Source organism: Strigops habroptila, chromosome Z (genome assembly GCF_004027225.2).
Source record: "Strigops habroptila isolate Jane chromosome Z, bStrHab1.2.pri, whole genome shotgun sequence".
NCBI classification, from domain to species: Eukaryota; Metazoa; Chordata; class Aves; order Psittaciformes; family Psittacidae; genus Strigops; species Strigops habroptila.
Window position 1 is genome coordinate 92,662,269 of NC_044302.2, and position 25,243 is coordinate 92,687,511.

Here is a 25,243-nt window from a genome sequence, read left to right on the forward strand (position 1 = left end):
TCCTTAGTGTGCTGAGAATGATGCAGGTTACCCATTTTGTCTATTTATAATTGTATGGATTTTTCATTTGAGTAAAATTAGTAGAAACTGTGTAAATGACACAAACTTGGTTTTTGCAGTGTTGTTCCTAGCAGTATCCTCACTGTGAAGAATGATAGCTCTTGTACCTATCTCATGCGTATGTGTATATGTTTCCAGATAGATAAGCTGCAAATTTGGTAGCAGTTTTAATCTTTGGCATGCAGCAATTCAGAAAAAAAAGAATGTTTATGTACATTTAAAGTTGCTTTCTAATGCACTTTACCAACTGAATAAAAAAAACCCTTCACATTGCAAATGCTGTGGATCTCTTATGGTTGTTAAACAGTACTCTGATCCCTTGCATGGCTTTCAGCGTCTGTAAAATATGAAAGGGGAAGACTTGGAGCAAAACTGTCAGTGTCCAGTGACTCTTGACTTTCAGCCAGATTGAGATGGTAGATGACTTCCTATTTGTGTTGAAAACCTTGTTCTTTGTAGGGGCAGGAAATCCTAACTCATAATACTTCTGAGTTGCAACTCCAGACTTGTTGGAAGTAATCACCTATTATTGGCACAGCTAATTGCATTGAAACTTGCAGCATTTGATTAAAATAATCCGTAAGAGTTTTTGAGGGCACATGTGTGATAATATTATGTGACTGTATAGATACCTTTATTTTCTTATTTTTTAAGAAAGCTAAATGCTTACCTACAGCTGTTTGCTTAAAGTAGAGAATATAAATGTTGGTCTTATTATTGTAGTGGTAATGTACAATGTGAAACTCATGAGTTTGAGAGAGACTTGCACATGCTATAAAATAATAGCTGTTGAGTATTTCAAGTCACCCATATTATTTCATGAGGAGCCAAAGCACAAAGAGTAAAGTTTAATGCTTTAATTTTGATATTTCTTTTTCCCAAAACTGATCAGACTTTAAATCCCAGCCTGAACCATCTCCAGTTCTGAGCCAGCTCACTCAGCGACAGCAACAACAAACACAGGCAGTTCCTGTTCCTCCTCCTGGGCTGGAGTCCTCCTCCTCCTCCCAGATAAAACTCCGAGAGCCATCGCCAGTAAACACCTCTACAGCTGTTAGCAAAATCTTACAGCTTCCTACTCTCTCTATGGATAACCAGGCAGTAACTCCCCATCAAACCCACCAGAAACAGATAAAACCACCAAAACGGAGGATGACTCCAGCATCCAAGGTAGGTAATTGATTTGTGGCTTGCCCTTAGTAAATGTAGAAACGTAGAAAAACTGAAAGCTTATGTTGGGAGTAGTGTGGCCAGCACGGCCAGGGCAGTGATCATCCCCCTGCACTGGGCACTGGTGAGGCTGCACCGTGAATCCTGTGTTTAGTTCCGCATCTCTCGCTACAAGAGAGACATTGAGGTGCTGGAGTGGGTCCAGAGAAAGGAATGGAGCTGGTGAAGGGTCTGGAGGACAAATCTAATGAGGAACAGCTGAGGGAACTGGCGGGGTTTAATTTGGAGAAGAGGAGGCTCACGGGGGACCTTATTGCTCTCTACAGCTGCCTGAAAGGAGGCTGTAGTGAGGTGGGGATCGGTCTCTTCTCCTGAATAATGAGTGACAGGACAAGAGGAAATGGCCTCAAGCTGCACCAGGAGAGGTTTAGATTGGATATTAGGAAAAATTTCTCCACTGAAAAAGTTGTCAATCACAGGAGCAGGCTTCCCAGGGAAGTGGTGGTCACCATCCCTGGAGATAATTAGATGTGTAGATTTGGTGCTTAGTGGCATGGTTTAGTGGTGGCCTTGGCAGTGTTTAGTTAATGGTTGGACTCGATTTTAAAGGTCTTTTCCAATCACTATTCCATGATTCGATTCTATTCTATATAGAAGTTGCAAGGGAGAAGGAGAGCAAAGCCCATGGTATATTTCTTGTTCGTAAAGTAGGGAATTCCATGCTGTGTAGTTTCTAGGTCCAAAATGTTATCTTTTCCAAGTACATATCTGATTGCTCTATGTGGAAAGTGACTGTTGCTGAGTGATTCTGGATTAACTTGGTAGCCACAAGGTGAATGTTGGCTGAAGTGGGGTAGACACCTATGACTCTTTGATACTGTAGAATAGTGTGGCTCCAGATCAGGGCACAGAATCAATGAATTAATTTCAGGTTATAAGAATTTAGTTAATTTAGGGGATATAAACTGGGAGGTCATTGCAGATCTAGTTAGCAGCAAAGGCGGAGGCAGTACTGAAGAAGCCTGTAGTTAAAGGAGGAGAGGGTGTTGGTTACCATTTTCTCTAATATAGATAATGCATGCAAAGGAATTATGTTGGCTTTTTTTTTCCCCTCCTTTAAGATTCCTGCCTCTGCAGTTGAGATGCCTGGATCAGCAGATGTGACAGGGTTAAATGTCCAGTTTGGAGCTTTGGAGTTTGGATCAGAGCCTGCGCTCCCAGAGTTTGGATCAACTTCAAGCAGTGAGAATAACAGCCAGGCAACCAACAATAGCTTGTACTCAAAATCTGTAAAGTATGTGTGAGTTCCCCTCCTGCATTCTTACACGTCGTCTTTAGAGAGTCAGGATTGTGCCAGAAACATCAAGGCACAGTTGCCATGTAATGGGAGGGGGCACTGGTGGTTTGAAAGGCTAAGTGTTTTCTACAGATGGTATCTTAAAAGGAGAAATTCTGTTTAGAATGACAAATCAAAATCTCCCTGGATGGGTCAGTGTGAAGCTGGAGAGGACATGAATGTAAATAACCTTATAATAAGCTACCCTTCATAGAATTGCTTTTTCAATTTTAATTGTCTTGATTTTCAAATTTGCTTGAGGGCTTGTTCCTCAGAACCCCAATTTTTCTGCTTTTGATCTGGGAGACATGACTCTTTTACCATATATGTGTGTTAATAGACTGGTATCAGGTTGCAGATCTGATGCTCTTATGGGATGAGAAAAGAAGCCAGTCTTTCAGTATGTGGAAGCTCTTACTGAAATGCTAAAATAGCAAGTGATAAAGGCCAACGTACTAGTAACCCATTTGTTTCTTCCTTATTCAAAAATTGGCTTCAGTAAAAAGCTTCATGAAGTTAATTCAGTAATACTAGTAAAAATGAACTTTCACATTAATATCTAGTTTTATGAATTATTTAATCTATTTAGAAAGTAAAATACTCCTGCATGTTTTAGAGTATTTTTTCCTCTTTGCATAGTTCATTCTTTCCGATGTTAAAATTCTATTATAAAAGAGACTGGGACTACCAGACTTTATGGATATACTTGTTTAAAAAAGATTATGGTCATTGATTTACCTTTTGAGAAGGTGGAAGTAACATTACTGAAAAGTGCTTGTGTGTAAACTCTTATTTTGGTTAGGCTGGCAGAAGGAAGGTAGATGGTGCTCAGCGCTGCTGATGGTTTTGAAACAGTGACTGCTGGGGATGAAACCAAATTTTTTTTTCGTTATTAGATTTTTCTAGTGTAAATTGCATAGATTTGACTGCATGTCTAAGGTAGTTGTAGATAACTGTATAGGAGCTGATATTTTCATGAAGGTGTTTGAGGTGTCATTTACCAAGATGATAAATAATTTTTACTTTTTCCAGTGATCCTTTGAATACCTCTTTGCCAATATCCAATACAGTACAGGAGTCCACCTACACAACCTCTGCCATCACCTCTTCCAGTCTGACCTGCTCATCCCAGAGCACTACCCCAGTAACAACTTCCTCCTATGACCAGACTTCTCTGCATAGCAGGATAGCGTACCAAAGCTCCATGGCTCCGTCTGAATCAACCCCTGTTGCAGTTACGGTGAGTGACTTTCAGAAATAAGACCCTGAAAAGGATATTCTTATCTGTTGGACTTGTATTACCCTGCTGTGTTAATACTTCTAGCCAAGCCAAGTGGTATTTTTGATTCCCAAGCCGTCTTGGCTTTGTTTTTGCTTTTCGTGTTGTATAGCCTTTTTTGGCCATACTGTATTTGGGATATAAGAACCCCTGATTTTATGGGTTTTGACATCTTAAATTACTGTTTGACCTTTTTCTCTTAGTAACACTTCACATTCTACTTGAATTTGCTTCCCTGAAACTTAGCTGTTTTGGTTTTTTTGTGTTTTTTTTTTTGGTTGGGTTTTTTTTTGTTTCTTTGGTTGGTTTTTTTTTTTTTTGTGTGTGTGTGTGGGTTTTTGTTTGTTTGTTTTTGTGGGTTTTTTTTTAAAAAGGAAGTATCTCTGTATGTAAATATTTGCCATGGTATTTTGCCATAAATTGACAGTTTTTATCCAAAGGTATATTATTTATTACATTTATATGGCATCTAGCAAATCTATCCCAAACTTTTTGTGGCCCCTCCAGCATTACTCTTCTGTAGGATTTAAACACCAGTGGGAATTAGTTTCATGGTTTATTTCAAAAAGCATAGGGAGAGAGAGGTCTAATCTAGGACAGAGAGGATCTCTTGTGGGAGATTCAAAAGTGCCTACTCTCTTTGTATATGGAATATAGGTTTGTTTTAAGAGAATTTATTAAATGTTTAAGGAACTTGTCAGAGTTTGTAAGTTTATTTACTTCTGGCCTTTGTTATGTAATGGCTCAGTCACACTTGTCTTCTGCACTAGCTCGTATGTACTGGTGAGGATCAAGCATAGACTATCCACTTCTGTACTCCAGCGTTACCCAAAAATCAACTGGTGCTTCTCAAGTCTTATCTTTCAATGGAAAAAAATTGGCGTCTCTGTGTAACTTGGATAGTTAAAATTGTGAGTTGCATTAGATCAAAAGCACAACCATTTCCTATATGTTAATGCAATTCTTTCTTTCATATCAGTGTGAACCTGAAGTTTATGTTTTATACAGTACATGGGAAGGTCTCCTGCTGATGGGTGTAATATGGGCAGTGTATGGGATTCTGTGTGTTCAGGGCACCTTGCACTTGAGACATCTATTACGTGGTTTTGTTGAAGGCAGTATAAAATACAATTTTCTGCCTTTTTTGTCTTTCAATTTAGAATGAAATAGAATTTTGCATGAAGCATGTGCGATGTGTGATTCAGTCTGAAAATTTAATATACTTCTAAGATGATTTATTGATTTCTCCTTTGTTTACAGAACGGGCACAGCGGTGTTAGAACACAGGCAACTCTTGACAGTAAGTTTATGAAGCTTGGTTGCGCAAAGGACTTTCTGATCTTTCCTTATTACTTGCTGTGCACACAACTGTAGCAGTGACATCTGGTTTAAGGTTTTCTATTGTTCTCCCTGACTAATTCTTGGCTGACCCATTTGAGTTTATTTTGTAATTGTACAGGGTACAGTGCTTGCTTCTTGACTTTCAGTCAAGAATTATTAGCAGCCCTAATAAAGCTACAAACCTAAGTAGTCTTAAAAGAAGCTGCTTTGCTGTTGCTTTTCCTTTTAAATTTATCTGTCAAAATTATTTAATATAAAATGAAAAATTAATATTAAATTTCTTAACAATTCCTCCAGTTGTCAGTTGGGAAGTTACAAGTAGCGTTTAGCTGTAATGAAACAGTCACAATCTTTGAGTGCATCTCTCACTGGGTATAGTGCTACTTATGCCCTGTTACAAGTCCATGGGGAGTAAGGGTGACTAACATTCTCCCTCTGCCAGGTAGCTTGCTCCTTGCACTGGAGTAACACCACCACAGTACTGGCTCTCATCAGGCATTACTGTTACCTTCATTTTGGTCTGTTTCTCATGTGGTATTTTACTCGTAGCACTCCTACAGCTCTCTTCCTGGAGTTAGAATAATAAAAGTGTAGTATTTACTTTTCTGACCTTTATGTGGTGCTCTGTGGAAGTTTTGAAGGGCAGCAGTCTGAATGAACATCTTTTAGTATACCAACACTTCAATTTTAGGTTTGTCCTCCTCTCAAACATCTCTTCAGGTAGGTCATTAGTGGGTCAGTCTTTTTTTTATACTTCTGAGTGGAAAGAAGTTGAGTATTCAGACATGTAAACAGTGTTAGTGCCAAGTTCAGTTTAAATGAGCAGAAAGAGTGTATATGCCGGAAGAGTTACCACTTAAAAGATTGTTATATATAAGGATAACTTTTCAAGTGGAAAACTTTCCTACTCTCATGTACAGAATTAATAAACAATATATAAAATTCACTACAGGACTTGTCTTTTTGCTATGGAGAACAAAAATGTGAGAATTCCTAGTGTTTTTGTAGTTATTCTGTGATGGCTTTACTAGTCCCTTTTTCTGTGCCAGTTTTCTTTTGAGAAAATGGGGGTTTTTTTTCTGTATCTCAAGCACCTAAACGGGAATCAGTCTTCTTCCATGTATTTTATTTCATGCATCCAAATCAATCAATTTCCTTCTCTGTTGTCAGTTACCCTCACGCTTATTGCCGTGGCAAGGATCTTTTGATTTCTATTTGTTCTGGCTAAATGACCAAATCCAGCAACCTGACCTGGATCATTTAGCCAGAACAATAACGTGAACAATCTGTGTAGTGGAGCTTCCAAGCATATATTTGACTTCTCTTTGGTGACCGTTCTAAAACTGTCTTCATGTGCATTGCCGGTTGGTGATCCACTGGGTAGTGGTCTCTGGTGTGCTGTGGAAGCATGGCGCAGCAGAAGGCAGGGCTCAGCATTCTTTCTGGGTTTTATTGATGGGTGAGTGCCTCTGAATCTTTGAACTTTGTGTTATTTTTGCAGGACAAGATGCAAATGTAGAAACTGAGAGTTATATTGTGCTATAGAATTGTTCAGTGTCTTGTTACAGTAGCGTGATCCTTTGGAAAGGCACATCTGTGGTAAACAAATTTTACTCTGTGTAGCCAAAAATGTAATATTGAAGCTAAACACTTTTTGCTATCTAGGTGAAATAAAGTAAGTCAGTATTTGGCAACTCTTTAGCCATTAAAAGTCCTTAACGCTGTGCTCAATTTTGGCCTTTTATTGTAGCTTCTTTTATTCTACTGCATTACACATTTGACTGAGTACTCCAAATGGATAAGTGCCTTTGTACTACAGGGGTATGAGTCTCGATCATCAAAGGTGCAGTGTAGGTTGCAATGAAGAAGCAGAGTTGTAGGTAAAATCAGATTTTTGAAAAGCTCGAATGAGTTTTGTTTACAGGACCAAATCCAAGGTATTTTAAAAAGAGGATTGACTTGTGAGCAAAAGCTAGTAATCCCAACAGTAGGAGATGAAGTGCAGAAGACAGTAGTTTACTACAGGTGTAACAGTGAAAATTATAAATCTATTGTAGGCAAAGAGCTTAAAGGGAAAAAACAATAGCTCTGTTGCTGTTTGAATTTCTTTGATAGCCAGATTGCTTGATGCTATTACTGGTACTTAAGGGTCAGATTTTTGTAAACCAAGGGGAGAATACTGTTGTGTTCCTGAATCCAGGCTAGGATGTCAGGTATGCTGGAATTTGTCTTTTAATGCCTTTTTTTAATTTGTTACAGCTACTTCATCAGTTCCAGCGCCTAAGACAGAGCCTCCTTCCTCACTACCTTCTGCTGGTTCTCTGCCTAGCGTGGTATCCACCACTGCCTCGCTCTTGCCTTCAGCATCGCAGCACGTGGCAACATTGCCCAGCTTGTCCCAGTCCGGTGATTTGGCCAGCAGCTCACTTTCCCAGTTGAGCAGGTACAGGAGGAGTTGTGATAAACTGAAAGGGTTTCCATTTTGGGGAAGGAGCAAACAGAAGAGTGATTGTGTATGGGGACTGTCAGACACCAGGGTCCCCTTTTCTGACATTAACTAGGAGTGAGATCTAGGAGAGACCAGGATGTTTCTGGTTTCAAAACATCAGCTTTGGGCTGCTTTTTAATGGTAGAGCAGCACCTGCTGCCCTCAAGTTTTTGTGGTATATAAACAATTTAGTGTTTCGGGGGGCTCTTGCTTCAGTCATGCCAGCTAAATTGATTCCCCCAATTTGCTTTTCTTACTTTTTCCACAGCGCCTGCTGTTTGTTTAGTGTTGTATGTTTGAAATCATTCCTTAATAGTTTACGTCCTGGTTAATTTTGAAATATTGTAGTTTCATTTATATTTGTGTTTCTTAAAACCCAGAAATAATTCCACAGGGAAAGTGTATGGATTTGTTTCATTGTTTGTTTTTCTAAGACATTTCCTTAAGACACTTTGAAATACCAGGTTGGTGTTCCTGGAGGTGCATCCAGCACAGCCTATCTCATTTGTACTATCCATCTGATTTACCTCAGTACTTGCTACTTGAGCTTCATCCTCAGGCAGGTGACATCCTGAGGATGTACTGGTTGAGCTGTATTTTTAATACTCACCTTCGTACTGTATTTGTTAATGTAAGAAACTTATTTGGTGGGGTTACAAGGGGTTTTTTTCCTGTTTCACAGCTAGGACATTGTTGATTCTCTTTTAATACACTAGCATTTTCTATTTAATCAAATGCTAAATATGTCATATAACAAGAATTATTCCATTCACATTAAAACATCATGTCCCACATTTGTTTGTTGAAAAGCTGTGAACACTGGTAGAAATTTTAATTGGAGGTGTGATGCTTCTGGGCGTATACCAAGTGCCATGAAAGGATAATGCCTGAATTCTAAGCATGTCTGATTTGGTTGTGCTGGCGGCTACTGTACGTATCTCTACCGTAGGTCAGAATAGAGTTAAGGCTTATTAGAAGTGCTGGGGAGAGTGGGGAAAGAGTGGTTTAAAACTGCATGTCGAACCGAACTATTTCTTTCCTTGCTGCCTGAAGTGGTGTTACTGTAATTCTTGCAGATGGGGAACAGTTTTAGAGAATAGCAGTAACATTAATCTATGAAACAGCTGAGATTTATTCTGGTCCCACATCTCAAAGCAGCCAGAAGTGTTTGCCCTTAAATTAGGGCATATACTTTAGCCTGTAGCTTTGTTACAAAAACTGATGTATTTTCTTGTGGTTATTTCCATAGAGAATACTGAGGTATTTGTTATGGGATCTTCATGCTTCCAATTTCACATGAGGAGGAGTTTTTTGAGCACCAAATCATATGTATTTTTTATGGCTTCAGTTTGCCTTTGTTCAGTGTTCATTCTGTTTATTCTGTACTGTACTGTAAGTTATGTTCTTGACCTTGAATGTAAAGTGTAAGTTTTGTCAGTGTAAATGTTTAAGAACCAGTTTCAGTCACCTTTCAGGGAGACACTTAAAGGCCTTTGGATTACAGATGAATGTTGGTGGTGCCAGAAGTTCACAGGCATGATCAGATAGGGGAAAAAAAGATGGTAGTAAAGTTTGGAATGGTTGAACTAACATTAAGCAGGTTAAAATGTGAGAAAATTAGTCAAAACCAAGAACTGCCTCACCTAATTAACCTGTGCCCTGTGGCAGGCAGTAGCAGTTGCTTAGGAAAAGAATGAGGAACAAACTTTGTGTTCTGTGAACCTTCTTCTGGTTTTGGACATTAAGTGTCTTGCCGTTGTTGCTATATAATTCCTGAAGCAACTATTGTTTTTCTAAAAATATAGTGAATTGATAAATACAATTTATTGGTATTTTAGATGTTTCTTGTTTATATTATTTGTCTCTATTTTTCAATTTTTTTTTTTTTCATTACAAGGTAGTAGGATATTAGTTAAAGGAAAAAATGTCTGTAGGGGTGTGTATACATACGCAATTTTCTCTAACTAGTATCCTAATGCGTATATATGTATACACACATCTCCAATTTTTGTTCTTTAACTAATATCCTACTACCTACTCTGTGTTTATATATAAAGATATGTTCATATATACATATATATATATTAAAAACAGTTCTAGGAAAAAATAATTTTAGTAATCCTTTGCAATTTCTTTATAGCTCCCTTTCCAATCATCAGAGCAGCCTCTCCCCTGCATCAGTGTTGTCTTCAGGCGCATCACACGTGGTAAGTCCTGTTTGGATTTCAACAGATGTTTGGCATATGGTCAGTTTATCTGATTATTAAGACCTTCTCTCTTAAAGTTCATTGTGTCCCAGTACACTCAGAACTAAAACAAGAGCCTTATCTCAGGGAAGAAGGACTGCCAGCCCTCTAGTGGTAAAAAAGTCTTTACCACTTGCAATTTGTGTTAGGAATGGCTGTTAGAGACTTGCCAGTTACACAACTGCAGATGAAATCTTTGTGCCAGCAAGGGGGGATGGAACAAAGAAAGAATTTCTTGCAACAAATACATTGGGGGGGGCGAATAAATCTTGAGGAGTGTTTGTCTGAAACTGCTCCAAAAATATGGACTGTTTTTGTGTAGCAATCTCCACTCTAGAGGTTAGCTGGCAAAATGCAGGTGGTGGAATCATACATGTCATGACAAATGTCTCATGACAGGTGCTTTTGAGTTTACCATGTGGCATTGTTACCACCTCTGTATTTAATGCTTTTGAGTCAAACGGTAGTGAAAGCAGTGCTGTAGGTGAGGTTCCACAAACAAAAGTCAGAGACACTGCCTTGTTCTGTGATGGGGTACTTCTGTACAATTCCACTTGGGGTCTGCAGATAGGTTATTACTTTATGCCCGTATTTTGGTTTGCAATGCTCCATCCCTACAGAGTATGTAACTTGAAAGTTCACACTTCACCAAACGTCCTTCTTTTCTGTTATCAGAGTTATTTTGGCTTCTGTGTGTTGATAACACTCTTTTGCAAGTGTGATCAGCTTACAGCTGAGGCACTCTGTGGTGGTAGATTTAAACGAGAAACTCCTTTATCCTCATTTGGTCCCAGCAATACATCTAGTCGGAGCTTGTTTACCACACTGACTCTGTGTGGGGCACTGCAGTTTTAATCTTTTAAATTCCACAAGTGCATTGAGTGTGTCATAATAGCAGTGTCTTCTGTTTTGGAAACAAATACTGTCTTTTGGAAGAATATAGGAGTTTATTCGTCGTAACAAGTACTAGCTTAAAGGAGTGTACAAGCAAAGGGAAAGAAATAATGTGATGGAGTGACATTTGAGTTACTGTGGAATAATTCTGCGATGATGTAGTGATTTGAATTTAACACTAATAATTTTCTTTGAATACTTAAAATCACAAGCATGCAACTTAGTTGCTTGCTTGGTATATAGATAATGCATATCTTTTGCATGTGCTGCTGCTACTTTAAAGACTGTTGGGGTTTTTTTGATGGTTGGTCATCACCCCAACGTCTTCCGCTGTGGTTTATTTGCTCTGTGATTCTCATTCTTCTTGTCTCCTTTCTAGCACACTAGTGTTGAGAACACAACTTCGCTCCAGCCTTCAACAACCTTTTCAACTGTTTCAACCTCAGCCACTAGCACCACCTCTTCAGTTGTCAGCATGGCAAGCAGTATGAACACTACAAACAGCCTTGGCCTGAGCGTTTCCAGTGTGTCCATACCAGCTGCTACCACACGGGCAGCTCCCTTAGTGTCTTCAGGTTCGCAATATTAACCGATCACGTGGATAGACAGAGGACTTCAGCCGGCAGGGCTGTCCATTGAGCATCTCACCAGCCATAACTACGCTGAGAAGTCCACACTTTCGACTAGCATTTTCAGCATGCTTAATTTGCTGGCTTATAAAATAAAGTTGTCTGGTTCTGTGTATTTGAAATATTTCTTAGGGTGTTATGTGGCATTTATATAGCACATTCCATCCCCAAAGAGTTTGATAAGTAGACACCAATGCACTTCTAACTTTGGAAATTTTGGGCTAAGAGATTCACCCATTTTGTATTACAGGGTGTGATCTTCTTTTGGCTGTGAGTTCATCTTAGCTTTAATTTCAGTCTTCTCTGTGACTTGAATTCATTTGGCAGTGTCAATATATACTGCAGTGTCCTCATTATCATATGCCGTATCCCCACTGCCACATGTACAGAAAGGAAAAAAGCGTCTGGTGTGTGGGTCATTCCACAGCAAATAGTACTTCAGAAAAAGGGCCCATAGAGAGAGAGAGAGAGGTGGGGAGGCCTCTTGCACTGAAGTGGAAGCAATGATAAATTCTCTTTTGCTTCTCTATAATCAACCTGAACTGCTAAAAGGAAATCCTATGGAGGGAAGTGAATGATTTAGATATTAAGATCAAACTTACTTACAGAAGGATTTCTCATTTCTTATTCCCATACTTTGTAAATGAAGTGTGATGACTTTCCAAAGTGCGTTCTTTTTTTTTCTTTCATTACCTGCTTCCTAGCACTGCTTCATGGAGGCAACAGAAACTGTTTCAATCTTCTTCTGTTTGCTATTCTCAGTTGCAGTAAGTCACCCACAAAAAGTATGCTGGCAACATTTAGTGCTTTCCTGTGTTTTGCTGGTGGTAAGGGGAAATGTGTTGACAGAGCAGAAAATGAGAGAATTTGCTGTCTTAGATTGAGAATAATGCCTGAGTTTTGCTTTCAGGAAAGGAGTGAGGAGGGAAGAAGTATCTGTAATTCTTGTAATCCCCTTGAACAAAGTAAATGACAGAATGAGACTGTTCTGTGCTGGGACTGTTTTCAGTTTTAAGTAGCCTGTACTTTCCTATCTTTGAGGCATGGTTAAACTCTTCAGGCTATTTTGAGTGTTTTCATCAACTAGCACGAAATTGTTCTGCTTAGTTCTGCTAAGCTGTGACAGTGCAGCTGCCAGGGCTTGTGAGCTATCTTGTCTCAATGCTGAAGCCTTTTCTTCTCTAGAGGCTTGTTAAAGTATCTGTATTTTGATTCTGCAGGCAAAGCTCCCCCAAACCTGCCCCAAGGTGTACCACCCTTGTTGCATAACCAGTATATTGTGGGACCTGGAGGACTTCTGCCTGCCTACCCAGTAAGCAATTTAATTGTTCTGTCCTTGACCGCTTAACCCTTGGTGCAAGTGGGCCCTCCAGACCTGCTGCTGTCTACGCCAAGGCATTTCTGTTGGCATATGTTACATCTGTAATTCCTGTTCCAAATGCTGAAGGATGTAAGAATTATATTCGGGGCGGGGGCAGTTGCTGTTGATAGTAAACTGCAGAACTGTTCATACAGACCTGATTTAGCTGCTGTTGAAGCTAAACATGCATGTTGCTGTGCTTTTCAGTGGTTAGTTTTTGGGCCTTTTGAGTAGGAAGCACTCATTCAGGTTTGTGATACTGGCATAGATTTACTATAGTAATGGTTGAAATGTTCCATGTGTCTCGTCTGCCGTACTTTGAAAGATTGCACGTAGCTGCTTGGTGTCTGATCAACGCATTTTTGGTTATCTTTTTTTTTTGAATTAGAAACTTAATCTTTCTGTATCACGCTGAATACAAAGGGATACCATAGGTCGCTTTGTGGTCTAGTCATAAAATTATAATTCCTGCTATTCTCTGCTGCAATCATTACTTCTAAGAAGGCTGTTGCTCTTACTCCCAAATATGAATGCCCTGTAGATTTTTCACATGTTGATGAAAGATGCATCTGTGGAGACAGTGTTGAAGGTGGGACAGTCAAACTCTCCTCAAGAGGACTGCTGTCAACAAGAAACAACATCAGAGTGACAAGCCATTTTAAACATAGCTGTACTAGCCTTAAAATGCTACAGCACCCTGTGGTGGCACAATGCAAGGTGTAGCTGTACACCTTTAAAATAGACTGGCCCTAGGTCAAACTCTGTTTAAAGTCCCAAGCTGGTCAGAGAAAAGTATTATAATGATGTTGTATTTTTATCTGTCTTTAAGCAGATTTATGGTTATGATGATCTCCAGATGCTTCAATCCAGGCTGCCAATGGTAAGTAAATGACATAATTTATTTACATTTAAGCAAGTTATCTTCAGTGTTGATCAATTGTGAAACACAAACTGGTTCATTTAATGGTGGTTAAGACCTTATCCTTATGTTTTATGTTCTGTTTTCTTAAATATCCACAAACAGTTTCTTTGGGTGGTACAAATTGATACAGAGCAACTGTTGCATCATGCATTTGTCATCTGCAAGTTCTGTAAACAGCAAGGATGCTCTGTGCTTTTGAGTGGAGAAATTGCCTATTGTTGTAGCAACAGTATGACATCTTCTCAGATCTAGTTGAAATCTGAGTGTGAATATTTAGTTTTGCCAAGAGGTAAGGTTGAACAACAAGTACACAAATTGACAGCCAGTAGACGCTCCTGATTTTGGAGGTGCTCATAGATGGAGACCTTTGTGTATGCATTATGGCAATAAATGCAGGTGAGCTGCAGGAGGGAGAGTATATGCAGTTTTCTTCCTTACCCGGATCCAGAATATAAATGACATGTTAGAGACACTGAGCTCCAGACAGATTCACAAAGATCCTCAGCCTAGGTTGCAGAAAGGTAAAGAATTTTGTTTTCAGGAAGGTAGGACAAGGATCTTGGGAGAGAAAGGTGGTATGTAACTGAGAAGTCACAAGGTTAGATGATGAAGTTTATCCATAGGGGCAGAAATGGAGCAATAAGCCATGATCTGGAAAAGAAGTATCACTGGGTGAATGGCATAATTAAAGGTCCGAGTCAGTACCAGATCTTTCATGTGGAGTCTGGGGACAGCCAGAATTAGATAGTCAAAGATGAGTACAGTGATGTTTCAGAAAAACCCTGTCCACCTGCACATCCTAAATTAAAAAAATAAAGCCATGCGCATTACTGAAGATACCCCATGAGGCATGATCCTTGGAAGATCTGTAAGCTGAAATGAATGACAACACTACAAAAACCTTGCCACGCAACCACGACACACATGGTTACATTGGTAGGATGTTTTCTAGGGTTGCTGTTCACTTTTATCAACCTGCACTTCCCAGATGTTTGCTCACTTTTTTTTGTTGCTCTCTGGGCAGGAGTGCTTTTCTCCACGTAGCTAGACCAGAGTCATGCAGGGGTTGGAGCTGAGCGTGACTCTTAATGGAAGTTTAACTTCCATTAAGAAACTGAAAATTATTGATGTTCTATACCTGTAGGGAGACCAAATGGAAAGGAATAAATTAATGAGTAATGCATAATTTAACTTAAAGACAGCAAAGCAGATGGAGAAAAAAGATTCTTAACCTCTCCATTAAGAGAAAGAGTAAGGATGAACTAGAGAAAATGGTAGGATGCATATGTTGTCAGTGTGGCTGTATAATCCTAAGTACTACAATATCTGGAAGGTGCGTGCTAGGAGGATGGTACTGGACTCTTTTCAGTGGTGCCCAGCGACAGGACAAGGAGCAGTGACCATAAACTAATACACAAGAAATTTCACCTCAAGAGGAGGAAGAACTGTTTTATGTTGCGGGTGGCAGAGCACTGGAACAGGCTGCCCAGGGGGGTTGTGGAGTCTCCCTCTCTAGAGATATTCCAAACCCGCCTGGACGTGTCCCTGTGTAACCTGCTCTGGGTGGCCCTGCCCTGGTAGGGGATTGGACTGGATGATCTCTAGAGGTCCCTTCCAACCCTAATGATGCAGTGATTTTGTTATTCAGTGATGTTTGTATCCCTGCCCTGGTGCATGCGTTCCTTGTAGTGAGGAGCCAAAGATGCACCAGTCTGTGTAAAGAGAGCTGGGCGGTGGAAAACCTTGAGGAGCCAAGGGCCGAAGACATGCTTGTTCTCAGGATGGCTAAAGCCCATCAGAGGTTGCCAAAAGATATGTCGGGAAGTGCCTCCTTGGAGAGTTGGCAAAGGGAAGGGTGGGCACAGGCAGTGCAGATGGCTGCTTGGAGCAGGATTTGGAGTAGGTGTTGCACAGAGGTGGCTTTCTCCCAGCCCAAGCAGAAGCTGGTGCGCTTTTGAGACGAGAGGCAGTGGCGGTGTTTTCTCAAGAGGTCTTTATTTGGTGTGAATAAATAGGTGAATAAATAGGTGAATAAATAGGTGTCAGCGTGTGCCAATAAATAGAGCCGTTGTGTCGGGGAGCAGCATCTGCAGGAGGCGCGGGGTCGGTGCGTGTGTCGCGGCGGCTCTTGCCGTGGGTGCGTGAGGCCAGAGGTGGGTGTGTGCGGGCGCTGCCCCAGTGGTGCTGGTGTCGGGGTGTCGGGGCCGTGCGTGTGCGTGGTGTCGCTGGGCTAATTGCGCGTGGTGCGGGTGAGGTTGTGCAGGTGCTGGAAGCAGAGGCGAGCTTCGAGGCGGACGTGGTCCCAGGCGCAGGCGCTGTGGTTGTGTGCGCGCAGGAAGTCCTGGATGTGTCGGAAGTATTTATTGATGGTGAGCAGCGCGTTGCAGGGCCCTTGTCCCGGGAAGAGCGTGGCGTTGTCCGGCAGGCAGTGCTGGAGGCGCTGGATGCGGTGCTGGAGGCCGTTGAGGAGCTGGTGCCGTGCGTCGTTGTGCCAGTTGTGGGGGGTGCTGGGGCTGCTGAGGGTGTGGAAGAGGTGCTGTAGGATGCGTAGGGCGGTGGCGGCGGCTTGCTGCGGGTGGCTGTTGTGCAGGAGGGTGTCGGGGAAGACGGGCGCCTGGTGGTGTTGGCAGGGCGGTGTGGGGCTGGGAGCCATGTCGCGCAGGAGCTGGAGGCTGCGCCAGGGGAAGGTGTCGTCGCGGGGAGGCCGGAGGTGGCAGGCGAGGCCGGTGGCGAGAGCCGTCAGGAGGAGCAGGAGCGGCGGGGCGCCGCGCCGCAGGCGGGGCTGTGGGGTTGCGGGCGCAGGCATGGTGGGGCCGTGGGTGCTGCGTGGGGGGCGCTGGTCAGGAGTCTGCTGAGGCTTGTTGGTGGTGCGGGTGGGCGCTGTGCTGGGGGTGCTGCAGGGCAGCAGCTTTATGTGTTGCCAGCGCAGCTTCCCCTTCCTCGCTTTCCACTTGCGGCCAGTTGCCGGCTGTGGTTTCTAGTTCGGGCTGTGGTTTCCATTTTGGAATTGTGGTTTTCAGTTTGGGTTGGGGGCTGCGGTTCTCATGGGGAAGTGCCTTTGTGGTGAAGGCTGCGGTGGGGCTTTGCTGGTGCTGTGTCAAGGGCGGGTTGGCTGCAGTGTTTGCGTGGTGGATGCGAAAGCCCTGGGGCAGAGCCCTTTTGGGCAGCTGTGCCTGGAGGTGTGTTGGGGTTTGCCTGGTGCCTGCAGGGTGAGCTGTGGTGCCTCACATCTGCAGCTGCACTTTCTCTTTGTGCCCCAGCGGCTTTTCCGCCTGCAATGGCCTGGTTTTGGCTCTGGTCTGTTTTCCTTTCGCTGGTTTCTCGCCTTCGCTTTCATCTTCGCTTGTCTTTTCTGTTGCTGTTTGAAGGGTTGGGAAGTGATGTCACTGGGCAGAGCCTGGGGAGTCCCCTCATGGAGCAAGGACTTGGGGTGGCATCAGCCTGCGAGGAGGTGGCTCTGGCTGTAGGCCCTTGGGCACAGGATGTGTTCCTGGATGGAGCTGCCCCAGCTCCTCCTGTGTTTGCCCTCATCACTGCTGCGGATGGGGAGGCAAGGGAAGAGGAAAGGCAGGAGGAAGAAGGAAGAGGCAACAGGGAAGAATTTTGCTGATCTGGCTATTGCTGCCGCGTTGGGTCCCAGGCTGTGGTGCCGTGCGTGTGGCCCGGTAGCAGGGGTCTTGTTGCGTTTGCTCTGGCTCCTTGGCGGAATTGGCTGGAGAGCATGGAAGAATATGTGGTCTGTTAGTCAAAGGGTCTTGTGTTTGGGATGGCTGGAGCCCCTGCGGCCCTCGGGGAGGGGTGTGCAAGAGTCCTCTGGAAATGGAGCTAAGCCAGATGATGCCCTTGTAGAGGTCTAGTGTGAAGAGGAGGAGTGGATAAGAAGGTTGTAGTGGCTGACGTTTTCAGGTTCCTTCCAGCAGCAAGGACCGTGCTGTGCTGGCGTGCAAGTATCTGCCACATGTGTTAAGCACCCATTCTCCATGCCCAAGACCCATGTATCCCCATCACAAAGAAATCGGGCAGAGCGGGCATGAGACATGTATAGATGAGCAGGGAGACCCTAGAAAACCTTAAACTCAATGAAAAAATTTATGAGAGGTGGAAGAAGGACCAGGCCACGTGGGAGAATTATAGGAACTTTGTCTCATTGTATGCAGGGATGCGACAAGGGAGGCAAAGGGACACTTAGAATTGAGCCTGGCAAAAGACATTAAGGACAAGAAGAATGGCTTCTTCACGTATATCAGCAGCAAAAGGAAGACAAGTAAATTGTGGGGCCGAAGGTGAATCAATGAGTGTCCTGGTTCCAGAAGACCCAGAAAAAGTGCAATTAGTGGACACCTTTTCTGCCTCAGTCTTTACCACTAAGGACAGTCCTCAGGAATCTCAGACCTCAGAGGTTAGAGATGAAGGCAGTAGGAAGGAAGACTTCCCCCTGGTTGTAGAGAGTTGGGTCAGGGATAGGCTGGACAAACTCAACACCCATAAACCATTGGGCTCTGATGGGATGGAGCCAAGGGTGCTGAGGGAGCTGGCAGATGTTGTTGCTCTGCTGCCTCCGTCATCCTTGGATAATCGTGGAGAACGGGAGATGTGTGCGATGAGTGGAGGAAGGCGAATGTCATCCACCTTGAGAAAGGGGTATGAGGAGGACCTGGGATACCACTGGTGAGTCATTGTCACCTCCATCCCTGGAAAGGTGATGGAACAGGCCATTCTGGAGGCCATCACCAAGCATGTGGAATAAAAGATCCTAAGGAGTGGTCAACATGGATTTACAAGGGTAAATTTTGCTTGATGAATTTTGCTTGAGCCTTTTCTGATGACATGGCAAGATGGATCGACAAGGGGAGAGCAGTGCACGTTATCTACCCTGTTTTCAGCAAGGCTTTTGGCGCTGTCTCCACTAAAACCCTCATAGGTGAGCTTATGAAGTGTGGGTTAAATGAATGGACAGTGAGATGGACTGAGGGCTGGCTGAATGGCAGAGCTGAGAGGGTTGTGATCAACGAAGTAGAACCCTGTTGCAGGCCTGTAGCCAGTGGTGTTCCCCAGGGAGCAAAACTGGGTCCAGTCTAATTCAACTTGTTTGTCAGTGTTGTAGATGAAGGGCTGGATTGACCCTTCAGCAAGTTTGGTGGTGACGGGAAGCTGTGGGAGTGGCTGATACACCTGAAGGCTGTGCTGCCATTCTGTTAGGAACATGATAGGCTGGAGAATTGGGCAAAGAGAAAGCTACTGATGTTCCACAGTGCAAGTGAAGGGTACTGCATCTTGGGCCTCCCTGGAGCCCAAGCAGAGACTGGTGCACTTGTGAGACGCGAGACAATGGCGGTGTTTTCTCAAGAGGTCTTTATTTGGTGTGAATAAATAGGTGAATAAATAGGTGAATAAATAGGTGTCAGCGTGTGCCAATAAATAGAGCCGTTGCGTCGGGGAGCAGCGTCCGCAGGAGGCGCGGGGTCGGTGCGTGTGTCGCGACGGCTCTTGCCGTGGGTGCGTGAGGCCAGAGGTGGGTGTGTGCGGGCGCTGCCCCAGCGGTGCTGGTGTCGGGGTGTCGCTGGGCTAATTGCGCGTGGTGCGGGTGAGGTTGTGCAGGTGCTGGAAGCAGAGGCGAGCTTCGAGGCGGACGTGGTCCCAGGCGCAGGCGCTGTGGTTGTGTGCGCGCAGGAAGTCCTGGATGTGTCGGAAGTATTTGTTGATGGTGAGCAGCGCGTTGCGGGGCCCTTGTCCCGGGAAGAGCGTGGCGTTGTCCGGCAGGCAGTGCTGGAGGCGCTGGATGCGGTGCTGGAGGCCGTTGAGGAGCTGGTGCCGTGCGTCGTTGTGCCAGTTGTGGGGGGTGCTGGGGCTGCTGAGGGTGTGGAAGAGGTGCTGTAGGATGCGTAGGGCGGTGGCGGCGGCTTGCTGCGGGTGGCTGTTGTGCAGGAGGGTGTCGGGGAAGACGGGCGCCTGGTGGTGGTGGCAGGGCGGTGTGGGGCTGGGAGCCATGTCGCGCAGGAGCTGAAGGCTGCGCCAGGGGAAGGTGGCGTCGCGGGGAGGCCGGAGGTGGCAGGCGAGGCCGGTGGCGAGAGCTGTCAGGAGGAGCAGGAGCGGCGGGGCGCCGCGCCGCAGGCGGGGCCGTGGGGTTGCGGGCGCAGGCATGGTGGGGCCGTGGGTGCTGCGTGGGGGGCGCTGGTCAGGAGTCTGCTGAGGCTTGTTGGTGGTGCGGGTGGGCGCTGTGCTGGGGGTGCTGCCGGGCGGCAGCTTTATGTGTTGCCAGCGCAGCTTCCCCTTCCTCGCTTTCCACTTGCGGCCAGTTGCCGGCTGTGGTTTCCAGTTTGGTCTGGGGGCTGTGCTGCTCGTGGGGCAGAGCGTTTTCTGGGGTGGCTCTGGGTGGGGAAGTCCGTGGCTGTGCTTTGTGGTTGCGTTTTGTGTGGTGCCGGTTCCGGCAGGAGTTTGGTTGTAGTGGTTGATGGAGGTGTGAACGCTGAGGGGCAGCCACACGTGGGGCGCTAGTGGTGCTGGTGTGGTTTTTCTGTGGTTTCTCCTTTTCCTGTGCGGCTGTGTCTCTTTCCAGTTGCGTTGTGCTGGATTTCCCTTCCTGCCCAGCTCCCTTTTCCTTGTGTTGGGCTGGAGTACTGGTTGTGGGTTTTCACTTTTGGTATATGTTTTTGTGCGATTACATCACTGTGTTAAAGTGATGATGTCATTGGTTGTTCAGGTTTTGCGTTATTTGTGAAACTTTTCTGTTTCTCTCTCTGTTTTTGTTTCTATCACTTTTTGTGCATCATTTCTTTGTATTGTTTAAATCTTTTTTCAGTGGTCTCTTTTTCTCTGGAGGTCCTAAGTGCATTCTTGCGCTGTGGATATGACGTATCAGAGGCTATTGCTGATGGCCTTGTGAACTCAAAGGCCATTGCAGAGGGATGGGGCAGCTCTAACTGCTCTGGGTGACCTGTGGCAGTGTCTCACCACCCTGCCGATGAAGAATTTCTTCCTAGTATCTAATATGAATAGAGTCTGTGCCGGTTGAAAGCCATTCCTCTTGGTCCTGTCCCTAAAGGCCCTTGTCAAACGCCACTCTCCGTATTTCGTGTAGCGCCTTTTGGTCACTGTGAGCTGCTCTAGGGTCTCCCGGGAGTTTTCTCTTCTCCAGGCTGAACAAGCCCAGCTCCGTGAGCCTGTCTCCAGAGCAGAAGTGCTCCAGCCCTCGCAGGATCTCTGTGGCCTGCTCTGGACTCCCTGTAGCATCTCCGCGTCTCTCTTGTGGTGGTGTTCCCAGAGCTGCATGCAGGACTGCAGCTGGGGTTTAAGGAAGGCAGAGTAGACGGGGAGAATCCCCTCCCTCGCTCTGCTGGTCATGCTGCTTTTGATGCGCCCAGGCTGTGGTGGGTTCGTGGTCTGCAAGCACACACTGCGAGGTCATGCAGCTTCTCCTCAACCAACACGCCAAGGTCTTCTCGTCAGGGCTGCTCTCAATCCATTCTCTGCACAGCCTGGAGTTGTGTTTGGGATTGCCCTGACCCACGTGCAGGACGTTGCACTTGGCCTTGTTGAAGCTCATGAAGTTTGCACTGGTCAGTTTTCAAGCCTGTCCAGGCCCCTCGGGATGACATCCCCTCCCTGCAGCACGTCAGCTGCAGCACACAGCTTGGTGTTGTTGCCAAAGTTGCTTAAGGCACACTCAATCCTCCTGTCTATGTCAGTGACAAAGGTGTTGAACAGCGCCGGTGGCAACACCAACGTGAAGGGCTGAAGGGCTGGAGTGTCCCCTCAGCAAGTTTGGTGGTGATAGGAAGGTGGGGGCAGTGGCTGATACATGTGAAGTTGTGCTGCCATTCAGCAGGACCTTGAGAGGCTGGAGAATTGGGCAGAGAGAGGTTCCAGCGGGCAAGAGTAGAGCCCTGCAGCTGGGGAGGAAGAACCCCAAGTAGCAGCAAATGCTCTGACCACACCTCTGACCACGCAAGTCTTGAAAGGCAGATGCAGGGAGTGTGAGAATGAAGCCCTTAGGCCCACTGTAGGAGAGGATCAGGTTTGAGACCATCTTAAGAACCTCAACATGCCCAAGTCCATGGGACCTGATGAAATCCATCCGCGGGTCCTGAAGGAGCTGGCGAATGAAGTTGCTAAGCCACTGTCCATCATATTTGAAAAATCATGGCAGTGAGGTGAAGTTCCTGATGACTGGAAGAAGGGTAATGTAACCCCCATTTTTAAAAAGGGGAAAATGGAAGACCCGGGGAACTACAGACCAGTCAGTCGCACCTCTGTGCCTGGCAAAATCTTGGAGCAGATTCTCCTGGAAAGCATGCTAAGGCACATGAAAAACAATGAGGTGGTTGGTGAGAGCCAACATGGTTTTACTAAGGGGAAATCCTGCCTGACCAATTTGGTGGCCTTCTGTGATGGAGCTATGGAACTGATGGACAGGGGCAGAGCAGTTGGCGTCATCTACCTGGACTTGTGCAGAGCGTTCGACACTGTCCCGCATGACATCCTTGTCTCTAAATTGAAGAGGCATCAATTTGATAGATGGAGCACTCAGTGGATAAAGAACTGGCTGGATAGCCACACGCAAAGAGTTGTGGTACACGGCTCAATGTCCAGTTGGAGACCAGTAACGAGTAGTGTTGCTCAGGGATGGGTGTTGGGACCTGTCTCGTTCAACAATCTTTGTCGGCGACATGGACAGTGGGATTGAGCGCGCCCTCAGCATGTTTGCCAATGACGCTAAGCTGTGTGGTGTGGTCGATACGCTGGAGGGAAGGGATGCCATGCAGAGGGACCTTGACACGCTTGCGAGGTGGGCCCATGCCAGCCTTATGAAGTTTACCCAAGGCAAGTGCAAGGTCCTACACCTGGGTCGGGGCAATGCCAGGCACAGCTACAGGTTGTGCGGAGAAGAGATTCAGAGCAGCTGTGCGGAAGAAGGACTTGGGAGTGTTTGTTGATGAGGAGCTTAACATGAGCCGGCTTCAGTGTGTGCTTGCAGGCCAGAAAGCCAACCGTGTGCTGGGCTGCATCAAAGGAAGCGTGACCAGCAGGTCGAAGGAGGTGATCCTGCCCCTCTACTCTGCTCTCGTGAGACCTTACTTGGAGTATTGTGTACAGTTCTGGTGTCCTCAACATGAAAAGGACATGGAGCTGTTGGAGCAAGTCCAGAGGAGGACCACGAGGATGATAAGGGGGCTGGAGCACCTCCCGTATGAAGACAGGCTGAGAAAGTTGGGGCTGTTCAGCCTGGAGAAGAGAAGCTGCGTGGAGACCTCAGAGCAGCCTTCCAGTATCTGAAGGGGGCCTATAAGGATGCTGGGGCCTATAAGGAGTCTTCCTTAGGGACTGTAGTGGTGGGACATGGGTAACGGGTTCAAGCTTAAACAGGAGAAGTTTAGGTTGGATATAAGGCCGAAGTTCTTTACAGTGAGGGTGATGAGGCACTGGAATGGGTTGCCCAAAGAACTTGCAAATGCTCCACCCCTGGCGGTGTTCAAGGCCAAGTTGGACAGAGCCTTGGGCGACAGGGTTTAGTGCAAGGTGTCCCTGCCCATGGCAGGGAGGTTTGAAGGAGATGATCTTAAGGTCCTTTCCAGCCCTAACTATTCTATGATTGTCTGATTGTCTACGAGTACAGCTTGGAGGTGACCTACTAGAGAGCGTTTTTGCTGAGAAGGACGTGGGAATGTTGGTTAATGATCAGTTGAGTATGAGCTGCAGTGTGCCCTTGAGCCAGGAGGGCCAATAGTATCCTGGGGAGCATGGGGAGGAGTGTGTCCAGGAGGTCGAGGGAGGTGATCGTCCACCTCTACTGAACCGTGGTGAGGCCACAGCTGGAGAGCTGTGTCCAGTTCTGGTCTCCTCAGAGAAGAAGGACAAGGAGCCCGTGGAGAGGGTCCATCGAAGGGCCTGAAGGATGCTGGGGGTTCTGGAGCATCTACCTTATGAGGAGACACTGCGGGAGCTGGGCCTGTTTAGTCTGGAGAAGAGAAGACTGAGAGTGGATCTCATTAATGCGTTTAAATACTTCAAAGGTGGGTGCCAGGAGGATGGTGGAGAGTCTTTTCAGTGGTGGATAGCTGTGGAGTCTCCTTGTCTGGTGACATTCCAGACCCGCCTGGATGCATGCCTCTGTAACGTGCTTTAGGTGTCCCTGCCTTGACAGGGGGTTGGACTGGATGGTCTGCAGAGGTACCTTCCAATGCTAATGATTCAGTGATTCTGTGATTGTGTGTTCTCCAAGCTTGTGGAGCTGGTGGTGGTGTCAGGGCATAGTCGGTCTGGGATCCACAGTGATGTCGAGCAGTGTTGTGTTGTTGTGTGCTGTGCTTGTGGTGCTGGCACGTGCAGGATGATTTGGCGTGCCCAGGTGGCATGACTGCAGGAGGCAGGGCCATGGCGGAGGTGCATGGCTGGGCCCTGGTGCGTGTTGGCCTACAAGAATTGATGGTGCAGGGGGATGCGAACCAGCACAAGGCTAGCGTTGTTGTGGCAAATGCGTGAAGAGGCTGGAGTAGCTGAACCTGGCGTAATCCAAGGGCTCTGTGGCGTAGCAGTGCTTCCTAGAACCACGGCGTGGCTTGGATTGGGTTGGGAGGGTCCTTGAAAGTTTCCTGTGGTCCCGTCGCCCAGCACTGATCAGTGCCACCTTCCAGGAGATGAGGTGTCTCTGAGCCCCGAGCAGCCTGACTTGGAATGTTTCTGGGGATGGGGCATCTCCCATTTCTCTGGGCAGGGAGTTGGAGATTTTTCAGCACTGTCATGGTAAATAGTGTCCTCCTTGTAAGTCGCCTGAGTGTCGGCTCTTGTTAGCGTAAAACCTTTGCCCCTTGTCCGATGGCATATTCCCATCCTTTTAGACGCTCCCTGTCAGGCCTGAAAGGCCCCTGGAACATCTCCCCGGAGTCTTCTCTTGTCCATAGAGAGCCCACGTCTCTCAGCCTTTCCTGCTTAAAGGGGTGTCCCAAGCCTGTGGTGACGTTTATGTCCCTGCCCTTGGTGCAGCACAAGAGATCCGAGCCCTGCTCGTAGTGAAGAGTCCAGAGGTGAAGAGATAAACTTGTGCTAAGGGTGGCTAAAGCCCTTTGGAGTTTTTCCAAAGAGGTGTCAGGAAGTGGCTCCTTGTGGAGGTGGCAAAGGAAAGGGGGGTCACGGGCTGTGCAGAGCCCTGTTTGGAGCAGGGCTAGAAGTAGGTGTTGGGCAGAGGTGGCTTCCCCCGAGGCCCAAGAGGAAGGCTGGAAGTAGGTGTTGGGCAGAGGTGGCTTCCTCCCAGCCCAAGCAGAGGCTGGTGCACTTGTGAGACGCGAGACAATGGCGGTGTTTTCTCAAGAGGTCTTTATTTGGTGTGAATAAATAGGTGAATAAATAGGTGAATAAATAGGTGAATAAATAGGTGTCAGCATGTGCCAATAAATAGAGCCGTTGCGTCGGGGAGCAGCGTCCGCAGGAGGCGCGGGGTCGGTGCGTGTGTCGCGGCGGCTCTTGCCGTGGGTGCGTGAGGCCAGAGGTGGGTGTGTGCGGGCGCTGCCCCAGCGGTGCTGGT

The 25,243-nt window shown here is 46.0% G+C and overlaps 3 protein-coding genes and 1 non-coding gene across 10 annotated transcripts in view; 2 read left to right on the top strand and 2 right to left on the bottom strand.

Moving 5' to 3' along the window:
• Positions 1-25,243, top strand: part of UBAP2 (ubiquitin associated protein 2) — a 109,955-nt gene that overhangs the window by 61,939 nt on the left and 22,773 nt on the right. For 2 of the 7 annotated variants that reach the window (XM_030511756.1, XM_030511752.1), the window contains exons 13-21: positions 953-1,230; positions 2,352-2,530; positions 3,599-3,806; positions 5,106-5,145; positions 7,446-7,629; positions 9,815-9,881; positions 11,194-11,389; positions 12,664-12,755; positions 13,633-13,683. In XM_030511756.1, coding sequence (XP_030367616.1) covers positions 953-1,230; positions 2,352-2,530; positions 3,599-3,806; positions 5,106-5,145; positions 7,446-7,629; positions 9,815-9,881; positions 11,194-11,389; positions 12,664-12,755; positions 13,633-13,683 — 1,295 coding nt within the window. The remainder of the gene's footprint in view (positions 1-952; positions 1,231-2,351; positions 2,531-3,598; positions 3,807-5,105; positions 5,146-7,445; positions 7,630-9,814; positions 9,882-11,193; positions 11,390-12,663; positions 12,756-13,632; positions 13,684-25,243) is intronic. The other 5 variants (XM_030511757.1, XM_030511754.1, XM_030511755.1 and 2 more) reach the window with 3 other exon arrangements.
• LOC115601438 lies at positions 1,962-2,044 on the top strand. The gene has a single exon (XR_003989356.1). It is a non-coding gene; the product is annotated as a small nucleolar RNA SNORD121A (small nucleolar RNA).
• On the bottom strand, positions 15,956-16,608 carry LOC115619471 (interferon-like). Its single transcript, XM_030511763.1, has one exon. The coding sequence runs from the start codon at positions 16,529-16,531 to the stop codon at positions 15,956-15,958; it is 576 nt and encodes a 191-aa protein (XP_030367623.1). The 5' UTR covers positions 16,532-16,608.
• On the bottom strand, positions 19,291-19,943 carry LOC115619470 (interferon-like). Its single transcript, XM_030511762.1, has one exon. The coding sequence runs from the start codon at positions 19,864-19,866 to the stop codon at positions 19,291-19,293; it is 576 nt and encodes a 191-aa protein (XP_030367622.1). The 5' UTR covers positions 19,867-19,943.

Excerpts from the sequence above, each read along its gene's own strand:
- LOC115619471 (XM_030511763.1), bottom strand. The coding sequence starts at position 16,531 with ATGCCTGCGCCCGCAACCCCACAGCCCCGCCTGCGGCGCGGCGCCCCG.
- LOC115619470 (XM_030511762.1), bottom strand. The coding sequence starts at position 19,866 with ATGCCTGCGCCCGCAACCCCACGGCCCCGCCTGCGGCGCGGCGCCCCG.